Source organism: Dendropsophus ebraccatus, chromosome 15, assembly GCF_027789765.1.
Source record: "Dendropsophus ebraccatus isolate aDenEbr1 chromosome 15, aDenEbr1.pat, whole genome shotgun sequence".
Taxonomy (NCBI): Eukaryota; Metazoa; Chordata; class Amphibia; order Anura; family Hylidae; genus Dendropsophus; species Dendropsophus ebraccatus.
The window spans coordinates 42934854-42952382 of record NC_091468.1 but is presented as its reverse complement, the minus strand read 5'-3'; the positions used below and the strand labels follow the sequence as shown (position 1 = coordinate 42952382).

The 17529-nt window shown below is 41.7% G+C and overlaps 1 protein-coding gene across 1 annotated transcript in view; it reads right to left on the bottom strand.

Annotated features, from left to right (window-relative positions):
- Positions 1–16377: 16377 nt before the first annotated feature.
- CCDC85A (coiled-coil domain containing 85A) overlaps positions 16378–17529 on the bottom strand; it is a 211400-nt gene continuing 210248 nt past the window's right edge. Inside the window, exon 3 of the mRNA XM_069954923.1 lies at positions 16378–16589. Coding sequence (XP_069811024.1) covers positions 16540–16589 — 50 coding nt within the window. The 3' untranslated portion in view covers positions 16378–16539. The remainder of the gene's footprint in view (positions 16590–17529) is intronic.

The following is a 17529-nucleotide window of genomic DNA, read 5'->3' as shown; positions in this document are numbered from 1 at the left end:
AGTGGTGGAGGGGCATGGTCTGCATAGGGTGGTCTACAGCACTGTACTCTGACCCAGGAAGTCTCCAATTCAGGCTGGGGCTTGCATCAGGGGACAGGACTGTGGAGGTAATCCCTGAATAGCTGTATCCCCTCTCTCCCCAGACAGAGAGTGCTGCATGTATGTACCCCCATTTGCCCTGTTCATTCCTTCATGCTCCCAGCAGTCTCTGTCAGCCTTTGTGTTTCCCAACCTCTCCATTCCTCCTATAATGTGCCTGCACTTACACTCAGCTATACACACTGCTGCTATAATGTGCATGCACTTACACTCAGCTATACACACTGCTGTATAGAAAGGTTTCTGTCTGTCCTCCTGCACAGCTCTGTGATTCTCACTTCCTGATTGGTCCATGCTGAACACCCCCTCCTTCCCCACTGCAGTCATGTGACCACACAGACCTCTGACAGCAGCCTTGCTTCTCTATTCTAGCTTGTTGTACTACGCTACTGCATTATGGGGACCTGCAGCTCCTTCTTGTATCTACAAACTGCTGCTGTTTTTCAGGTTTATGCACTTACTATTCATTGTACATCACATGCTGATTGCTATACTGTACTGTAACTTATAATATCACATATTTAGCTCTTTCTAAAGGTTTATTTTATTTGTTTTACATGTTTTTCAGAATAAAAAAATCATTATTTTTGGGCTGTGGAACCATTTGTCTGCATTTAAATGATTTCCTATGGGAAAATTTGCTTTAGTGTAAAAGTGAATTTAGATCACAAGCACAGTCCCGGAATGAATTATGCTCGTAATCCAAAGCACCACTGTATATGTAGTAGTTTATGACTACCAAGAAAGGCAGGAACCCCTGAGAGGCAAAGCATGTACTGTATGCCTTACTGTTAACATTTGCATATAGCAGATCTGCTTACTCTCAAGTGGCTGTGCTTAGCCCAGCATATATTAACTGCTTACTTTGTTGCTTGTATGGTTCATTGCTCAATGTACAGGATCCACAGGAATCAATGTACAAGGTATTCACACTTTTTGACAGGAGTCCCTGCTCCTGTATGTACTTTCCATGACACCCTGCTCTATAGGAGCAGGGCACAACAGAATGCACATAAATTGAGCAGCTATAGTTTATTTTATTTTGCTTCAAAGCCTGTGGCTCTCAAGGCTGCAGAACTACAACCTCCATCATGTCCTGCTGACAGTTCATGGTTTAATTTGTAGTTTTGCAACAGCTGGATAGCCACAGGGTGGGAAACAATGATTAAAAGATGGCCCTTAAAGCAACTCTGTACCCACAATCTGTCCCCCCCAAACCACTTGTCCCTTCGGATAGCTGCTTTTAATCTTAGATCTGTCCTGCGGTCCGTTCGGCAGGTGATGCAGTTATTGTCCTAAAAAATACTTTTAAACTTAAAGCCCCGCGCCAAACGGGAGAATCTGTGCCCTAACTTTGCACCACCCCTCCGTCCCTCCTCCCCACCCTGGTTTGGGGGGGTCAGATTGTGGGTACAGAGTTGCTTTAAGGGGCCATGGTGGCATAATTATTTAGCTCAGGGATCCCACGTGTGGCATTGTATGACAATAGTATGAGATAGTGAGAATCTGAAAACATCTGGGCAGCAAACTCTACATAGATGAGATGTGACCGATAGAAGTCTTCATGGTGGCCTGGGTCGAATGAAAAAGAAAGCGAAAATAGATTACTCCGATTAGAGAAGATGTCACCTGTAAGTGTCTGGATATAGCTGTTTATGCTGCTTCTGACTGTGTCTAAAAGAGGGGGGGCTGAGATTTTGCACAAGGACCCATGAGCCTTTAGCTACACCCATGATGATGGCCGTCCAAAAAACGGTGTGCGGAAATAGCTTTACAGTGATTTGGTTTTTGAATATGTGTCTGGAAGCAATGTCATCTGGGATCTATGCTTTCCAGTGATAGCTTCTTTAGGAACAAAATACAAAGTCAGTAAAGTGAGATTAAATAGTTTAATATTGTTGCTCTAATGAATACATATACTCAATGCTATTTTATATGCAGAACTGTAAAAAAATAATCTCAATACAGTATCAAAATGTACATAATTGTTTCTAATTTAAACACCACTGTCTGGTATATTAGGCACTCCAGATTAGTGCTTCAGGCCTGAAATTCAGATCTTTATAATGATATTTGATAGGAATGCAACAATTTCAGTGTATTTTACAGAACAGATGCTTCGAACTCACATTTGGTATTATATCAACATTTTACAACGATTATGTCTGTTTCAATGTCTACATTGAGGGTATGCTCATACAATGTTTTTGGATGCAAGTTTTTTTTTTTTTTGCTTCAAAAAAACATTGTGTAAATTTACCCCAAAAATAGTGATATGTTGTCAGAATTTTTGGAATTTTTAGAACAGATTTATGATTTGTATATTCTGCTGATCAAAAACAATTGTGGTCTAGACAACAATTTAAAGTGCTTCAAGAAAACTCCATTCATTTTCATATACTCAAGAAAACAATAAAACATCCCATTGTTCTAGTGTTTTATTCATTTTACTATAAATACAAGTCACTACACTCATTATTCATTTCTATCACAATTTTTTACTAAAACTAGTTTACAGTTTTTTGGTAAAGGGTTTGCTACTTCATCGTGTGTTCCAATACCTGGGCTCCCCCCCCCTTCTCCAAGACAATGTTACAGAAACAGCCCAGAATCACTCTTCCCCCTTCTCAAATCTCTTTCTAAAACTTTTTGGTGCCTTGGATTGCAAAAGAGATCATAAGACCCTTGTACTTCTAATAATACTAGAGGTTTGGTCCTCACTAGAGGTGAGCGAGGGTCCCACCTCAACGGCTAACTGGCTGAGTGGGCCTGACACGTCACAACCCAGGTTCCCACTCAGACATGGAAGTGGCTGGGGAACAGGCAAACCGGAGCTTAGGACAGTTGATATAATTCACTAGATTAGATTAGACAATAGATTTCACTAACACAATAGGGAACATTTATAAAGGGTGTTGTGCCTATTTTTTGTGCATATATGGTTTTTGTGCCCATTTTTTGGATTGAGTTCTATTTATGAACCAGTATTTGAATTTTTAGATGCAATTTGCCTGTTTTGAGTATTCATCCAAAATTTGCATAATTCAGGATTTGCACCCAATTTTCTTCATTTTTTTTTTCTTTTGCAAATGTTCTGTAAATAATCTGCTAATTCATGAATATTTGTTAAATTTGTCCTAATCAGCTGGGTTAAAAAATAAACAAACATTTTGTAGAAAAATCTCACGCTTTAGACTCAGTAGTTATATTAGAGACTAATGTGATCAACTTTATTATAGACAAATAATTTTTTTTAAGACTGGGTAAAATAATAAAAATAATAAATAAAATAATAATAATATAAATAAATACATTAAGGAGACACTTTAACAAACTTATCTTGTTTTATGATTTATACATCAATTTACGTTGTAGTTGTTCTAGGTAGTATATTTGCTCTTTGGATGTCCAGTTAATTATGTAGATAGCTTAAAAGGATATTCCCAACTCAACCCCACCAATGAGGGGATAATATTCAAGTTAGGATTTCCTCTTTAATCGATCAAGCTTTGTAAAACTTCTTAAGGAACACAAGGGAAAAGCTTTTATAAGGTTTTGCCTCACATTCCTAATTTGATTTTGGGCCGGATTGTAGCTTGGCAACTTTAGGACTTTAAAAAAGACCTACTAGGTCTCCTGTCATTTTTAGAAAGTATTTTTGTTATTTTTCATAAAAACCTGCATTGTTCCATTTTTCTGTTTCATTATAAAGTTGTTGTTTTTTTCAGATCTCAATATTGATATCAATATCAATATATGATCAATCAGAATCTAAGTCTCTGGCACCCCATGACAAACAGCTACTTAAAGGTCAAATGAGTGCTGCTAGCCCATAATTGTTTACCTGGGCTCAATATCGCTGACATATTGGCATCTCAGAAATCGTTTTTTCCATTCATTGTACCAAATTCTCCATGTTTGTAGGAAGGTAAGAGAAGCCACATTTCAATCTAAAAAGGGGTAATCTTCACAATAAAGATCATTTAAGTGTATTTCGGGAGTATTTAGCAATTTTAGAAAAATACAGGTATATACATATATCAGCTGACTATTATTTTTAATAGCATTGTAGAGTAGCTATTTGTGGAGTCTTCCTAGTTTCTTTCAAATTCATGCTGAAAAAAAATATATATAATTGGAATGGCTTTTCAGTCACAAAAAATAGCAACAAACTGCTGAGTGTAAACATACCTCTACAGGTCCATTATTTTGTCAAAATAGTCCAATCGTGAACATTTTTGGGACATTTACAGTACCTCTATATGCATCCAAATTTATACATAAGTCTTTTTTACTAAATCCTTTACAAAACCAACAGAAACATAAATATAATATATTTCGACAGGGAAAATAGCTTAATGCTGGCATGCACAATAAGCTGCAACAAAATATCAGTGCCAAGTGTTTAAGGCCTTAGAATGATTTCCTTTTCATCAGTTCAAAAAAGTCTCATTCTCTATGCCATGTTACTGAACAGCAAAATATAAAGATGTAGGAGGGGGACAATACATCTTCTGGGTGGGATGGCCTTTTAATTAAATAATCCTTCCACATTTATAATTTTGTTTAGAGAGGACAATATCCTGAATTAATAACACAATGTAGACTCCAAATATAGAGTGCTAGTATGTACATACTATATACAGTAACAGCTTGTGAAAATAAATCCCTTTTTGTTCTTGTAACAAAGTATCTGGCAAAAGTAAATGGTCGGTTAGGCCCAATATATACTATTAAACTAACATCACGCAAACACTAGAATATAACAAAATAATAATAATAACTTCTTTAGTTCAGCCTCCCCCCCCCCAAAAAAAATAAATTATATAAATAAAAATAAAAAATGTAAGTTTCAGTTTCTCTCTCTCTCATATATATATATATATATATATATATATATATATATGTATATATATATATATATATATACCACAGGAAGTCATCACTTTTTAAAAATTATTTCAAGACAGCAGTACAATACTTCCGTCCACACTATGCAGGTACACGCCGGCACAGGGGAATGCAACCTGAACATGCAAGTGCTAGGACTGACCATATGTGTATGTCCCCCCCCCCTCCCCTATTGAACATGTGATAAACAAAAAACTTCTCTAAATATTTTTGAAAGAAATCAGGTTATTAGCAAACCATTTGGTCAAATAGCTTGTACCACCTCCCCAAGTTAAGGTGAACCTCATAGAGATGGTTCCTAACACTGGCTAACATTAAGCCTACAAAAAAGTGGGCATGAAGGATCCAACTGCACTCTGTCAAAACACCCACAGGAGATGAGTGAAGTGGAAGCCAGAAGAATGTACACCCCCCCTTCCTTTAGAACACAATAAAAAAGAAAAAGGCCAGTATCCCAATACTGCTGGTCACACAATGCACAATGCTCCTGTGACTAGTATATACAATATATATCAAAAACAGAAAAGTGCAACAGCAACCTGCGAGTGCTAGGACTTCCTGTATATACTTTCTCTGTCGTACACACAATAATACAAAACTCATTTTATCATGTAAACAGTGAAATAAAAAAAAAAGCTGTACTCACCCACCCTTTCTCTGCCCCCATGTGTCAAGACAGGAACCAGGAAGTGGGAAGCAGCAAGGGCCAGGGCCAGTTTTTTTTTATTTTTATTTCACTCTACGATAAATTTAAAACCATTCATTCATTTACATACATTTTTATCTTTATATTTGAAAGTTCACAGTGTTGAAGAATTACCTTGTTTAAATTTAATATTTGGTCATATTTGCTAATTAAAACTATTCACTGAGACATCCTCTTTTATCAACACTGGTTTAATTTTCTGGTTGAATAATATATTTAGTCTGTTGTAACGGCAGTTGCTGAGATTTGCTTTACAAACATGTACAACCGACTTACCTTGCTTTACACACATGTACAAGGAAATTATAGGTAATCACTTTATTTTAAAGACTTTTAAAACCGTCTTTTCATAAGACAAGCACCAGAGTTTTTCATGATAATTTTCTATTTCCCCATATCCTAAATATATTACTTTCTTGTATAAGAGGACCACCCCATCAGATTTTTTTCTGCAAAATTGGTTGTTCATCTCCAGAAGGTGTCACTGTAGTTTAAATTGGTATCCAAATAGAAATATTGGGGGAGATTTAACAAACTGGTGTAAGGTAGTACTGGCCCAGATGCCCGTAGCAACCAATCAGATTCCACTTTTCATTATTCACAGGTTCCTTAGAAAATGAAAGGTGGAATCTTATTGGTTGCTAGGGGCATCTGGACCAATTGTACTTTACACCAGCTTGATAAATCTCCTTAATTATGTGTATTTCAACAGAATGTGCGAAAATATTTCATGCATCTCAATTGATTACCAAATTTTTTGAGTCTGTTATGAGATGGTATGTCAGTGTTAGGCCCCGTTCCCACTGAGCAAAAGTAGTGGAATTCCGCGACGGAATTGTCCGCCGCGGAATGCCGTTAGCCTCCCGCTCATAATAGGAGTCTATCGGAGGCGCGCGCTCCTGCTCTGTACGCGCTGAAGAATGAACATGTATGAGTGGGAGGCTAACGGCATTCCGCGGCGGACAATTCCGTCGCAGAATTCTGCTACTTTTGCTCAGTGGGAACGGGGCCGTAGTGGGCACATAGTAACACTGGTGCCCACTCACAGGAAGTGAAGAGACCAAAGCAGCAAAGAGCATACGAAATAACACTGTCGGTTTTTGTTTTTGTTTTGCATTGATTGTGTGTATTATTCCAGAGCTTTTTTTTATTGGTATTTTGCCCTTTACTGAAAATATATAGTTTAATAGTAGGACGCACATGAATAAATGAAAAATGTGTGAAAATGAGAAAAATTAAGTCAATTAGCCAGTTGCAGAAACATATTTGTTATGACAAATAGAATAATATGATGTTAAAACTGTGTCAAATGTGAAAAATAATTATCATAAACTTCTAAAAACTCTCTCTCTCTCTCTCTCTCTCTCTCTCTCTCTCTCTCTCTATATATATATATATATATATATATTATACTTTGTGCTACATATGTTCAGGTTAACACTAGAACTAAACTGTTTGGGTTTGGCAACATTCTCCAATCCTGAATGCTTGACAATTTTTCTCCCTTGTAGTATGTTTGTCTTTCAATTAGTTTTTCTTGGTCTACCAGTGAAAAGTTTCAATATGGTAAATGCAGAGGAACAAATGTGTAACGCCTGGAGTAGTGGATCCACTGGACCGGCACCAGCGGTGGCACAAACCTCACCAGGGAGCGGAGTCTAAGGGGCCGCTGGTTTTCACCAGAGCCCGCCGCAAGGCGGGATGGACTTGCTGCGGCAGGCGACCCCCAGGTCGCTACCCCTGGCTTGGTTGCTGGTGTCGGCAGGCGAGGCGTGGCAGGAGATGGCACAGGCAATGGTCTGCAGGTGAGAGCGCACGTGACAGGCTGGACACGGGAACAGGTGGAGTGACAGGGAAACAGGAACCAGGAACAGGGACTTGGGACCAGGTAACGGACAGGACTCAGGAACAGGGACTTGGGACCAGGTAACGGACAGGACTCAGGAACAGGGACTTGGGACCAGGTAACGGACAGGACACAGGAACAACAGGGAGCTGGGCCAAACGCTATGGGAAGCATGTAGAGGCTCCAACACAGGGGACAGGGCATGCTGGGATTTATAGGGGAGTGATTAGGTGCAACTACCAATTAGGAGCGCACTGCCCCTTTAAATCTGAGACAGCCGGCGCGCGCGCGCCCTAGGAGGCGGGGACGCGCGCGCCGGCCGGCAGAGCGGGAGACAGGAGCGTGGAGAGGTGAGGCGCCCCCCGGGGCCGAGGTGATAGCAGCGCCGGGTCCCCGACTATGGACACCGGCTGCTGCATGGGGCAGGAAGCGGTCGCGGCGGCGGCCCGGAACGCGGGACGCCGCCGCGGCCGTGACAGTACCCCCCCCCTTTGGCCTCCCCCTCTTTCTTGCCTGCAGATGGCACAGGAAGCCACAAAGTCTTTGACATCTTGAAACAGACTAGGCCACCAGTAGTGGCGAGAGATCCGTTGGCCGGTCTTACGGACTCCAGGGTGCCCGGCCTCCAACGAGGAATGACCCCACTTCAAAATACCTCTTCGAAGCGCAGGGTGAACATGAGTCTTTCCGGGGGGTACTCTCTGAAGCGAGGAGGTGACGACTGGTGCTAGGCGATCAGGCGGTAAAACATGGCAAGGGACTGTGGGTCTGTGGACGAGGACCTTCTGTAAGTTCTCCCGGTGGTGAGAGGACACGACCTTAGTCTTGGGTACGGAGAGAGGGTACACCTCGGCAGAGAAGGCATCCGCCGAGTCTTGGTCTTCTGCCGGTAGGTCGGGTAGAGGCTTGGCTGGGACAGGAAACGACATAGTACACTTGGTCTGAGGTGACCTGAGACACTGGTTGGAACAGTCCTGACCCCAACTGAGAATCTCCCCGGTTCTCCAGTCCAGTTGAGGGGCATGTTCTTGCAGCCACGGGAGTCCCAGGAGGACCGCGGGGGAAGAATGGGGCAGGACGTAGAAGGATATCTCTTCTTGATGTAAAGGACCCACCTGGAGGACTAAAGGTGCGGTCTGGTAGTACACACGGTCGGTAAGAATTTCGCCTGTGACCGAGGAGATAGACAGGGGCCTGGCTAGTCGGGTCACGGGTAGCCGCCATCTTTGGACCAATGTTGCCGCAATAAAACTGCCTGCTGACCCAGAATCGAGGAAGGCAGTAGTCTGATGATTTCGTCCTGAGAGAGTCCGGATGGAAACTGGCATAGACAGACTTGGAATGGTGGCATTCACACCTAGGGACACCTGTCCCACCGGACCTAGGTGCGAGCATTTTCCGGATGTTTGGGGACGTAGGGGACATCCCAGCCGGAAGTGATCGGAACCACCGCAATAGAGACAGAGATTCTGCTCCAGGCGCCGGATTCTTTCATCAGGCGTCAGGTGAGCCCGTTCCACCTGCATAGGAATCTCAGGAGAGGGTTGGGACATCGAAAGGTCAGGATTCTGGAAAACCGGCGCCAGCTGGGGATGGCGACGGGAACGGGTTAGTAAATGTTCATGCCGAACCTCCTCCTCCCTCTCCGAAAAACGAGTATCAACTCGGGTGGCCAGTAGAATGAGTTCGTTCAGGGAGGTAGGCAGGTCTCGGGCAGCGAACACGTCTCTCACACGACTAGACAGGCCCTTCTTGAAGGTGGCCAATAGGGCGGCCTCGTTCCAGTCCAATTCGGCTGCCAGGGTGCGGAACTGGATGGCGTAGTCACCAACAGAGGAGCTGCCTTGAGAGAGGTTGAGGAGAGCAGTCTCGGCTGAAGAAGCACGGGCAGGTTCCTCAAAGACGGAGCGAAACTCGAATAGGAAGGCCCGGAGATTGGCAGCAACTGGATCATCACGGTCCCACAGTGGCGTGGCCCAGGCCAGGGCTCTACCTTCTAATAGGCTGATGATGAAAGCCACTTTAGAGCGCTCGGTGGAAAACTGACTACTCAAAAGTTCAATGTGCATGGTGCACTGAGTCAAGAATCCTCTGCACAACTTAGAGTCCCCAGAGTACTTGCTTGGGAGGGCCAGTCGGAGTGAAGAAGAAGCGTCAGGAGGTGGTGTGCGCTGGGCAGTAGTCTGCTGCTGTAAGGCGGCAGTGAGTTGCTGGATCTGCTGTGACTGCTTCTGGATTTGTTGCGCCTGCTGAGTGACCACTCTGGCGACATCACGGAGATCAGGCACCTCGCCGGGATCCATGGTTGGAGCCTACTGTAACGCCTGGAGTAGTGGATCCACTGGACCGGCACCAGCGGTGGCACAAACCTCACCAGGGAGCGGAGTCTAAGGGGCCGCTGGTTTTCACCAGAGCCCGCCGCAAGGCGGGATGGACTTGCTGCGGCAGGCGACCCCCAGGTCGCTACCCCTGGCTTGGTTGCTGGTGTCGGCAGGCGAGGCGTGGCAGGAGATGGCACAGGCAATGGTCTGCAGGTGAGAGCGCACGTGACAGGCTGGACACGGGAACAGGTGGAGTGACAGGGAAACAGGAACCAGGAACAGGGACTTGGGACCAGGTAACGGACAGGACTCAGGAACAGGGACTTGGGACCAGGTAACGGACAGGACTCAGGAACAGGGACTTGGGACCAGGTAACGGACAGGACACAGGAACAACAGGGAGCTGGGCCAAACGCTATGGGAAGCATGTAGAGGCTCCAACACAGGGGACAGGGCATGCTGGGATTTATAGGGGAGTGATTAGGTGCAACTACCAATTAGGAGCGCACTGCCCCTTTAAATCTGAGACAGCCGGCGCGCGCGCGCCCTAGGAGGCGGGGACGCGCGCGCCGGCCGGCAGAGCGGGAGACAGGAGCGTGGAGAGGTGAGGCGCCCCCCGGGGCCGAGGTGATAGCAGCGCCGGGTCCCCGACTATGGACACCGGCTGCTGCATGGGGCAGGAAGCGGTCGCGGCGGCGGCCCGGAACGCGGGACGCCGCCGCGGCCGTGACAAAATGCATTTGTATGCATCTGTTTTAATCTGTTTTTCAATTGATTTCCATTAAAAAAAAAAAAAAAAACCTGTGAACCCAGCCTAACTATGCTGTTTCAGTATATAAATTACTAGCAATTCTGGCCTCAGGTCATTTTGTAGCTTTTAGGAGTAAATGACAGTAGAAATCTCTTAATGGACACCAATCAGCAGATATATCTTTGCTTATGAGGAGTCTGTGGGCATTACCATTCTGTATGCTAATTAGGCAGAATAAGCTGTAATTACCAATCAGATTCATTAAGAGGACTGACACAGAGGTAACCTTTGTGTGTTCAACCATCCCATTGAAGTGGCCATTACAAGCAAAAACTTGTGTCTTTTTGATGGAATTGTCTAGGTTGGTTTTGGATACTTAAAGCAATGTACCAGCAGTACATTTGCTTTAAGACCTTCATATGGATAGAACGGCACTGATGCAGGGAAGCCGATGCCGCGGTCCTTTTTTTTTAACCGCGCGTTCCCATGTATGGCGCCGTTCTATTCCCAGGCAATTTAATGGAGCCGCATCATAGAGGGGCTGGAAGTTCCTCCCACTTTGGGAGGGCTGGCCCACCTCCAGTGTTTCAGCCCCAGCTAGAACGGCCAAATACATGGGAACCAGGCAGTGGTTCTGCCCATGTGAAAATCTTAAAGCGAATGTACTGCTGGTACATTTTCTTTAAAGAGAGCCTGTCACTAGAGATGAGCGAACCTCGAGCATGCTCAAGTACATCCTAAGGCTAGGTTCACACTATGAAACTGTGCGGCTGTATTTTTTATGCGGCTGTAAATGTGCGGATGAAACTACGGCCGTGGGAAAAAATAGACATGCGGCTCAAAACATAAGGTCATTTACTTGGAAATCTGGTTCAACTAAAAAATAACAAATAAAATCTTAAGAAAGTGATGCAAACACCTCTGGATGCATCTGGGAAAGCAGGGAACACAGTTTACATGAATTGCTATTACCGGGGTTTGCGATTCTCTGCACTAATGCCGATGTCTCTCATGGTTAATCTATTAAAATAATAAAACACATTTTCGTTGTAATAAAGTGCCTTTCGTTGTTCAATAATTAAATTTAAACGAATCCATCATTTTGCAATTAAATATACTGTTAAAATAAATAGATATATAAATAAATGTATATTTATATATATATTTATTTTTTGACAGTATATTTAATAGCAAAATGATGGACTCGTTAGAATTAAATTATTGAACAACGAAACTGAATTTATTTAATCGAAAATGTGTTTTATTAATTAAATATTAATTAGTACAGGAAGCTCCATAAGCCGTTAATTCATATTGCCGGCAAAAGAGCATTCTGTACTAATCATCACTTTACTTTAATGAAAACATCAAATGTTTCTTCTAATTATGTTATCACAATAGCATTATTAGAAGAAACATTTAGAATTATATGTGCGCTCAGCTGATTGGCTGATCGGCTCAGCGCACATATAATGAGCCGGTCCGCAGCACAGTGACTTCATTGTGCTGCGGACCAGCGAAGAGGACACATCGGGGTGAGTATAGAGCTCTCCCCACCCCCTCCCCAGCACTGCACCCCTCCCAGCAAGGAAGGGGGGTCACTTAACCCCTTCCTTGCTGGGATGGGTGCAGTCTGACATCAGTCTGGCCCCCAAGGGGTTAAGGGGGATGCAATACATCCTCCCTTAACCCCTTGGGGGCCAGACTGTAAGCAGCGATCTGTAAAGATGCTGCATACTGTAAGGTGCAAAACACCGCTCACAATGATGGGTGTTGTGCTCCTGTTTGTGTGTTTTTTGTGTGTTTCTCCCTTTTTGTTTTTCAGATATCGGTATCCTGGGGATTACGTCGGATTCCATGGACTACGTCGATGACAAGCGTTTTTTTATTTTATTTTTTAATAAAATGGTCAATGAGGGGTGTGGGGGTGTTTTTATTTGAATAAAAACATTTTTTTAACTTGTGTCTTGTCTTTATTTCTTTACTTTATACACTTAGTAGTGGAAGCCGTCTAATAGACGGAATCCATTACTAAGTTGGGGCCTAGTGTTAGCCGGTATAAAATGGCTAACACTAACCCCCTATTATTACCCCAATACCCAATGCCACCAGGGGTACTGGGAAGAGCCGGGTGCCAGTGGTCCCGGAGCGTCAAAATTGGCGCTCCTGGACCGGGCGGCAGCAGGCTGGTAAGATTTAGGCTGGGGAGGGCCTAAACCAATGGCTCTTCCCACCCTGGTGTTACCAGGCTGCTGTCGTTTGGTTTTTAATCCGGCTGATTATAAAAATAGGGGGGACCCTATGTGTTTTTTTTTTTATTATTTATTTATTTTAAAAAAAAACACGTAGGGTCCCCCCTATTTTTATAACCAGCCGGGTTAAAAACCAAACGACAGCAGCCTGGTAACACCAGGGTGGGAAGAGCCATTGGTTTAGGCCCTCCCCAGCCTAAATCTTACCAGCCTGCTGCCGCCCGGTCCAGGAGCGCCAATTTTGACGCTCCGGGACCACTGGCACCCGGCTCTTCCCAGTACCCCTGGTGGCATTGGGTACTGGGGTAATAATAGGGGGTTAGTGTTAGCCATTTTATACCGGCTAACACTAGGCCCCAACTTAGTAATGGATTCCGTCTATTAAACGGCTTCCACTACTAAGTCTATAAAGTAAAGAAATAAAGACAAGACACAAGTTAAAAAAAATTTTTATTCAAATAAAAACACCCCCACACCCCTCATTGACAATTTTATTAAAAAAATAAAATAAAAAAACGCTGGTCATCGACGTAGTCCACGGAATCTGACGTAATCCCCAGGATACCGATATCTGAAAAACAAAAAGGGAGAAACACACAAAAAACACACAAACAGGAGCACAACACCCATCATTGTGAGCGGTGTTGTGCACCTTACAGTATGCAGCATCTTTGCAGATCGCTGCTTACAGTCTGGCCCCCAAGGGGTTAAGGGAGGATGTATTGCATCCCCCTTAACCCCTTGGGGGCCAGACTGATGTCAGACTGCACCCATCCCAGCAAGGAAGGGGTTAACTGACCCCCCCTTCCTTGCTGGGAGGGGAGCAGTGCTGGGGAGGGGGTGGGGAGAGCTGTATACTCACCCCGATGTGTCCTCTTCGCTGGTCCGCAGCACAATGAAGTCACTGTACTGCGGACCGGCTCATTATATGTGCGCTGAGCCGATCAGCCAATCAGCTGAGCGCACATATAATTCAAAATGTTTCTTCTAATAATGCTATTGTGATAACATAATTAGAAGAAACATTTGATGTTTTCATTAAAGTAAAGTGATGATTAGTACAGAAAGCTCTTTTGCTGGCAATATGAATTAACGGCTTATGGAGCTTCCTGTACTAATTAATATTTAATTAATAAAACACATTTTCTATTAAATAAATTCAGTTTCGTTGTTCAATAATTTAATTCTAACGAATCCATCATTGTGCAATTAAATGTACTGTCAAAAAATAAATATATATATAAATATACATTTATTTATATATCTATTTATTTTAACAGTATATTTAATTGCAAAATGATGGATTCGTTAGAATTAAATTATTGACCAACGAAAGGGACTTTATTACAAAGAAAATGTGTTTTATTAATTCAATATATTAACTATTAGAGGCATCGGCATTCGGCATCATTGCCGGCTATTTTTGAAGTACTCCGTACGGACCGCCTGTCAATCCACGGCCGCATGTCCAGCCGCAAACAATGGTCTTGTTCATTTTTTACGGGTCCGTTTACGATCGGGCCGTAGATTCATACATAGTGTGCACTGTGCAGCCGTATATCCTATACTTTCCAGCGTATGCATGAACCACCAAAAATACCACCGCACAATTACAGCCGCAAATACAGCCGCTCAGGTACTTAGTCTGAACCTGACCTAACCCGAATGTTCGGCATTTGATTAGCGGTAGCTGCTGAACTTGGATAAAGCCCTAAGGCTATGTGGAAAACATGGATATAGTCATTGACTGTATCCATGTGTTCCAAACAACCTTAGAGCTTTATCCAAGTTCAGCAGCCCCCGCTAATCAAATACCGAACGATCGGGTTCGGATGGACTCGAACCCGAACCCGGTTTGCTCATCTCTACCTGTCACCACTCCAGTCCTTTTTGTTTTAGTAAATACTTAAATTCCCCATGAATGAACAATTTTGGAACATCTTTTCTTGTGCTGTTATTTTTACTAGAATTGTACAACTTAATAACCTTTTGGGGCTCTATTGGGTCGCTGTTCGGTATGGATGCACCCACAATTGTTGTAACAAACCGGGTTATGTCTGTAGAAGGAAGTATCAGTTTTATTCACTATAAGAGATGACATTTTAGTTCTACATAAAAATCATATTGAAATTTCATAAAAACAATATTTTAAATATAATTTCACATAATATTTTCCAAAATAGAAGATTGTTGCATTCCTATTATATATTTAAAGTGAAAAAATAAGCAACTATATATTTTAACAAGCCTGTTGCACATTCATACAAGAAACTATCATAGCAGTTGGAACACATCAAACATCTATCAAAGCATTTAACTACACACAACCTAATGATTTAAACATATGAAGAAATCCAACTACACACAGCTATGGCACCTCTTGGTCAATAGTCAGGCAATCTGATTAAAAGCATCTAGCAGTTTATTAATGGAAGGTCATGCTTTGATTATTTGAAAATCTTTCTTTCAATGAATTATATGCGAGATAAGCTTAAGTTTCATAAATGCAGTGCAATTTTAGATTTTTTTTTCCAACTTATAAAAACAAACCTAAAGTTTTAAATTAGAATTTTAAAATAATAATAATATACATCTGAAAGTCAAAAGTGGTCCCACTGGTTATTTAAAATTATGTAAATTCTATCCAAAACATTTTTTTTTAATTATAATTACATTTATTTTTATGTGTACCTTTCATTTTTTGTTCTATTCCCTGAAACAAATCAACATGACTTTAGCACCTCTAAACACAACTTATTAGGAATTACATAGCTATAAAAAAATTAAACACCTAAATAATTAATATTATAAATCAATAAATAAAAAACATAAATAAATACAAAAATAAAAATAAAACAAAATTATAAAATAATTAAAAATAATAATAAAATACAAAAATAAAAAATAATAATAAAAAAACACTTAATAGAAGCTAGAGCACTTTGGCATGCCCACATTATGATTGTGCAGCACCATTTTTAGGATGAGGATATAGGTAGGAACAAAAATGAAGTTTCTTTATTATACAATTTCCAAAGCTTCTGTAATTGAATAAAATGGGGTATGTGAAATTTTGTTTTATTGGTAATACTATAGGAGATGAATCCCAGATGCCTGGTGTAATAATATTAATATTCTACATTGTACAGTATAAATAAGTAACCAATACTTATATTTTCATTACGTCAAAATTACCAGTTACCATTACTATATAGAATACTCAAACATTTTTGTTGTGCTACAATAACTTTTTTTTTAACCTTTATTATGGTTTGACTTCTTACTTTATATCAATATGTTTATTTTTCTGGACAGAAACATTTTTTATAAATTTGCTTTTGCAATTTCTTGTTTTCTACAACTGTGCCATCAGAAGATATTTATAATATGTGCTATTAAGAAGTATATATATATATCCTTTATTTTAAAGAACAGATTTGCAGCTTATAATTTTGACAAGTTGTGCAATGTAATAAACCTATACAGTGAAATGTTCAGACACATCATCGTGTCTGGGGCTTAGCATTTGTGAGTTATTTTGTATTTTTTTTCATAGTAACATCATCATTTTATGGTTGTCTTTTTCGATGAGGGCTTGGACAGTATCCATTTTGCTCTACATTGGTCCTTTGTACTGATTGCCAGAAAGATGTCTAATTCCAGGACATGAACCTGCAGCATCTCCAAGTTTCCTCCACACAACCTGAAAAAACATTAAAAAAAAAAAGATATATATTAACACATTGATAAATAAAATCTAAAATTAAGATAGGGCAATGACAATAAAATACAAGTACAATGAAAGAAAAAGACAACCGGTAAAACTCAATCACAACTCCAACATCTCAATATAAGAGGGCACTAGGTTCTCTGATGCCCCTCCCCCTTGTCACTTAGTAAAAAGGGTCCTTTTAGAGGGGGTCAAAGGATGTCCATTAATGAACGTTGGTCAACACAATCAGAGCTCATTAAATGAGCCTTCACACAACCCAATCACTGGATGATCACTGAATCATTCATGCAGCCCTTAAGTTTAATCTTGGTCAGCCGCACATCACCTTTTCACACAAGGCAATGTTGTGTGCTCAATATTGATGATTTAAATGCGTACACAAAGTTCTGATCAGCTGATGAATGAGTGCTTTCTTATTTGTCAGCTGATTGCTGGCCTCTCTTTACATAGGTTCTGTGTAAACTACAAAACTTAGGGGACACAACAGTGCTGCATACTTACCTGTCCCGCTTTGCCACAGCTGCTGGTGACATCCCATTCCCACAGGAAATGGCCATGCAGCATAGACTGCACTATACTCTCTATACTGAGTGCCGATTTCTTCTCACCAGAATTTGCAACAATGGCCGTGATTAATTCAAAAGATACTTTGCATTGAAAATTAATAGAATCCATACAATACACATAGTATATGCTCCAGCCAGGATTGCAAGCGGCCGCACGGAAAACCGACATGCCGCACAGAAATGTTAGTTCACATAATGAAAAGTGTGGTTCCAGCCGCACTTTCCATTGGATGCTATGGTAAATTGGGATGCAGGCACACACGGATGAACCCGCATCCCAATTCAACAGAAATTAAGTTCATCCGGCCAGTACTGGGATGATTTTCACTGACACTGGCCGTTCT